Source organism: Capricornis sumatraensis, chromosome 2, assembly GCF_032405125.1.
Source record: "Capricornis sumatraensis isolate serow.1 chromosome 2, serow.2, whole genome shotgun sequence".
In the NCBI taxonomy this organism is placed as follows: domain Eukaryota; kingdom Metazoa; phylum Chordata; class Mammalia; order Artiodactyla; family Bovidae; genus Capricornis; species Capricornis sumatraensis.
In genome coordinates, this window is record NC_091070.1 from 218,116,613 (window position 1) to 218,121,477 (window position 4,865).

General features: G+C 62.4%; 1 protein-coding gene across 4 annotated transcripts in view; it reads left to right on the forward strand.

Moving 5' to 3' along the window:
* SCLY (selenocysteine lyase) overlaps positions 1–3,815 on the forward strand; it is a 30,436-nt gene extending 26,621 nt beyond the window's left edge. For all 4 annotated transcript variants that reach the window (XM_068964326.1, XM_068964327.1, XM_068964328.1 and 1 more), the window contains exons 9-12: positions 224–307; positions 831–930; positions 2,137–2,212; positions 2,912–3,815. In XM_068964326.1, the coding sequence (XP_068820427.1) occupies positions 224–307; positions 831–930; positions 2,137–2,212; positions 2,912–3,065 (414 nt within the window). In that variant the 3' untranslated portion in view covers positions 3,066–3,815. The remainder of the gene's footprint in view (positions 1–223; positions 308–830; positions 931–2,136; positions 2,213–2,911) is intronic.
* The last annotated feature ends 1,050 nt before the right edge of the window (positions 3,816–4,865 follow it).

Here is a 4,865-nt window from a genome sequence, read left to right on the forward strand (position 1 = left end):
CACCGACTGGGGACTCCGCAGGGCCCCGGGCATCAGGAAGCCTGACAGCTGTCAGATGCCAGTTGACAAGTGAAGGGCAGGCAGTAGGCACACGGCACACGTCTGTGAGGTCCGGGGAGGAGCAGTCGGAGGCGACGTCGCCTCTGCCCTCAGGAAGCAGCACCTCCACTGCTGTCTGGCCCCACCGCCCCCGACATCACCCCACACCCTCCTGTGTCCACAGGCAGCCGAGCTGGTGGCAGAGAACTGCGATGCCTACGAGGCCCACATGCGGGGCGTGCGTGACTACCTGGAGGAGAGGCTGGCGGTGAGCGCCCGCGTCACGCCCGGAGCCTGGACCCCCAGGGGGTGCGGAGGCAGGACCGAAACATACCAGGGACAAGACACTTGATGCTCCTGTGAAGATCCAAGTGTGCTCAGAATCTTTCTCTTCCAATTTACCTTGCCCTTCACACTCAGTCTCTCTGAGTATTATATAAGGAGATACTTATGGATAAAATAATAATTCTGTGGGGCTTCCCTGGGGCTCCATGGTAAAGAACCCACCTGTCAGTGCAGGAGACGTGGGTTCCATCCCCGGGTCGGGAAGACCCATGAAGAAGGAAATGGCAACCCACTCCAGTATCCTTGCCTGGAGAATCCCAGGGACAGAGGAGCCTGGCAGGCTACAGTCCATGGGGTCCCACACAGTCGGAGAGGACTTAGCTACTAAACAACAAGAAAAAACAATCATTCTATGTGTCGAGGGTGAGGCTTTGTTTTCCAGAAAGTCTGAAACAGTTGTGAGGAGGGGGGCTTCGAAGACATGACACATTTTGTGCATTTTTCAGGCTGAATTTGGTGAGAGAATCCATCTGAACAGCCAGTTTCCAGGCACCAAGCGGCTCCCCAACACCTGTAACTTCTCCATCCAGGGACCCCAGCTCCAAGGTGAGGAGGGGGCCAGGCTGGGTGGTGCCGGCCCAGCTCAGGCCGTCGGGGGGCTGGTCGGGGGCTGAGGGCAGGATCAGCCCACCGGGCGCTGTCCGAGGGGCTCTGATCACAGCTGCTGACCAGCTCGGGGCACTGAGACCGCGGACACAGAGGTCCTTAGCACCCGCAGGGGCCCATGCCAAAGATGGAAGGGAAGGTCAGGTGAGCCAAAGGTTAGGCCGCTGGGCCCAGCTCTGCTGCAGTTTTTACAGAACGCTGTGAGAGGGTGAGGGAAGGAGAGGCGAGCTGCTGAACCCTGGCTGGGGGTGAGGCTGATGTAGGTGTGCGGGCCTCCCAGGCGGAAACCCTGGGGCTCAGGTTCGGGTTCAGATGACTCGTCCCCCAGACGCCCAAGTCCCTGAGGCTGGAGTCTAGAGCGCGGAGCATCCTGTCTGTCTGGGACGGGACTCCAGGGGCCTGGAGAACACCAAACTGCAGCTCAGTTTTCACTTCTTAGCTGAGGTCGTTGCCTCGAGGGTCTCCTGGGGAACGGGCAGCACGTTTGGACCATGCAGGAGCCCTGGGGCGGCCGTCACTGGACTGAACGTGTCCTCTCTGGAAAGGTGGCTGTGGCAGGGGAGTTCCTCAAGTACCTTTCCCCCTTTTCTGGGGCAGACTTTATATTCCCTGAGGGCCTGTGTTAATTTAAAGCAGACAGGCTCCTTAAATCAGCCTTCACCGGTGTGGTTTTTTTTGGCCACACTGTGTGATTGTGAGATTTTAGTTCCCCAACGAGGGATCGAACTCGGGCCCTGGCAGGGAAGCATGGGGTTCTAGCCACTGGACTGCTGGGAAATTCCATCAGTGTGGTTTTTTTTTAAATCTCCATGCTTGTGAAGGAAGAAGGCTTAAGAAAGCCTTAACAAAGGCAGCTCGCGGTGTCTCCACTGTTAACACACAGAGACATCAGGATGGACGTTCTTACCAGGCCAACACAGCACTCAGCAGGCGGCTGGTCAGGATGCCAGCTTTGTCAGGGTGCCGCGCCCTCAAGGCTGGTTTCAGGAGGAGGAGGCGGCAGGAGGCAGCGCTCCCCTGGGTCCCGCGGTGGCCTCCCACCCCGTGGCCAGAGGGGCCTGTGCCCTGGGACTCGCCAGGTGGCAGCAGGGAAGAGAGGCGGCGCCGCCCGGCCTGCCCTCAGCGGCCTGTGCTCTGTCTCCCCAGGCCGCGCACTGCTGGCTCAGTGCCGGACGCTGCTGGCCAGCGTGGGGGCCGCCTGCCACTCGGACCTCGGGGACCGGTGAGTACTCCGCACGGCATGGCCTTAGCATCTGGGGTGCGTCCCTGTGCCAGGCGCTGCGGAGCTCTGCAGCCTGGCAGGGACCAGGGGTGAGGGGGCATCACAGGCGCTCCAGAGGGCTGGGGGTGCTGGGGCTGGCCCTGGAGATGGGGCAGCATCTCAGCAGGGGGGCAGGGGGCGGGCTGGAGGCCCAGGGCCTCAAGACAATCAAGAACAGATTTGAGTTCCAATTGCTCCCCCTGCCAGGAGCAGGCAGAGACAGGAGGGGCTGCTGCGGGGGCTCAGGCCCTGGGAGCAGCCTGGTTGGGGGAAGGGAAGGGGGTCTGCTTCCTTGCGGGAGGAAGGGGGGAGGGAGGGGGCCTGCAGGTGGGAGGGGAACCGGACGAGGCAGCCTGTGCTCTGGAGAGAGCAGGGCTGGGGTCCTGACAAGCAGGGGCCCTCAAGGAAGGCTGGGGCTGTGGGAGACCACACGCCACTGACCAGGGGCCGCAGCCTCCACAGTGCAGCCGGCCAGCCCCCAGCCTCAGCAGCGGCTGTGCGGCCCCTCTGAGAACCGAGCCCGTTAAACTCCACGGGGATGGGAGGCCTCTCCCAGGGAGGGGCCTGTGGCTGTCTTCAGGGAGACACCACCTCCCCCCTGCCCCACCGCCAGCAGCATGGAGAGCTGAGTCCTGCGGGCTGACCGGCTCCCGCCCGCAGGCCGTCTCCAGTGCTGCTGAGCTGCGGCGTCCCCGTCGACGTGGCCAGGAACGCCATCCGGCTGAGCGTAGGCCGTAGCAGCACCCGGGCCGAGGTGGACCTCGTCGTGCAGGACCTGAAGCAGGCGGTGGCCCGGCTGGAGGGCCAGGCCTAGTGCCCACAGGAGCTCCCTCCCTGTGCTGAGGGCCTGGGGCCAACACCGCCACCCCGCGGCACCCAAGGAAGGGGAAACGCCATGGCCGCCTCCCTGCTCCCCTCTGGGAAGAAGGGCGAGCTTGTCACGGGCACCCCCTTCCTGGAAGGTGGCATTTTTATCCGAAAGATAAAATCCTAGCATTTGTCACCAGCTGCTACCATGAACATAGGAAGCGTGATTTTCAGGGGCCATCCTGGCCTCCCCACACTTGTCTGCAGAGAGGGCAGTGTTGCCTCACCCCCGGACTCTCCTCAAGGCCTTTCCAGAGGTGGAGGCTGCTGTGATCAGGCCCCCACCCCACGGGGCACCCCGCACTTCCTGCCCTGCCCATCCCCCTGGTCACCTGCCGGTCCCTCGGCCATCAGCCACTGGGCGCCTCCCCACCGCCCCGGGTCCCTGCCGCCCCTTCCCTCTGATCACGCGCTCAGGGTTTCGGCTCCTCTGTCAGCTGCAGGCGCCCTGTGGTTGGGTCATCTGCAGGGCAGGCAAGCCCCGATCCCTCATGCCCCTTCCCTCCCAGGTGTATTCGGGAGGATTCTCAGATCCCCACAGATGCCCTGTGGTGTCTGATTCACGTCAGATGTCATCTGTGGAGACATTTACATAGGAGTGATTTTTTTTAATTGAACAACACATTTAATGTGTGACTGAAAAGGTCAGAGAACTTCATGATGACACTGAGGAAACAACCGTCAGACACGAGATGAACTAATAAAAATGCCGATCTTGTTTTGGACATTGTGTGGTTTTTCTAGTTTCCACTTTGTTGGGGGCCCCAGGCGTCTGTGCCTGCTGTGGGGGTGGGGCCAGACCAACCGGTCACAGAATAATCCCACGTGATCTCCAGGACTTCAACTTGAGACTGTGTCTGCGGGAGCCCCACAAAGCAGCTCCCTGACATGAGTGAGCATCCAGCGGGCTCCAGGCAGAGGCTGGGGTGCCCGGAGTTCACCAGCAAGCACTGTGGGTGTCCAGCCCCACTGCAGATAACAGCCTGGGAAAAGACACTGGGCAGCTCTGAAAAATGAGCTTGGGACCATGAACTCCAGTCCCTGTGGCTGAGGGTGGGCTGGGGAGGGGACCTGAGACCCTCACCCTCCTCTCAGAGGCCTTCCTGTCCGGTGCCAGGCCTTGTGCCCATCACTGGTCTGCAGAGCCACTGCCTCCCAGAGGTGCGTGGAGCCCTCAGTGCCAGCTGAGGCCAGGCTCCAGGAAAGCGTTCCCAGGGGGCAGCGGGCCCGGGTGCCCGTGGGTGACACAGCCCAAACGCTTAGACTACAGCACCTGGTGTAAGACGCCCAGAAAGGGCTTCGCTTGGATGGGTCTGCCCTCCCGGGAGGAGGGTCTCCCAGGCGGCCTCTGCACGGCCCACCACGGCCCTCGGAGGCTGTCCCCCACCCGGAGGAAGCAGACTCGGGAGCTGACTGCTTCCTGGAAAGGACACTAACTGTGAATACCCACTCGATGTGGGAAGTCCGTCCCAGCCCTCGATCCACGTGAAGGGCAGGCGTGGTCCAGCCATAGGGCAGTGCCCACCTCCTACCCGAACCTGACGTGGGCCCTTCCCCTGCTCTGGGTGCCCCAGGAGTGGCTGGGGCAGGGCTGCAAGGCCCGGTCCCCAAGGCCTGACTCCCTCCCACCCCCGCCGCCTCCCATCTGCCCTGTGCGCGCTTATCAGGTAACCGGAGCTGCGAGCTGCGTCCCATCCTGAAACAGGAACCCCGGGCCTGCATGAGCCTCGGGTGGCCGGGGTGGAGG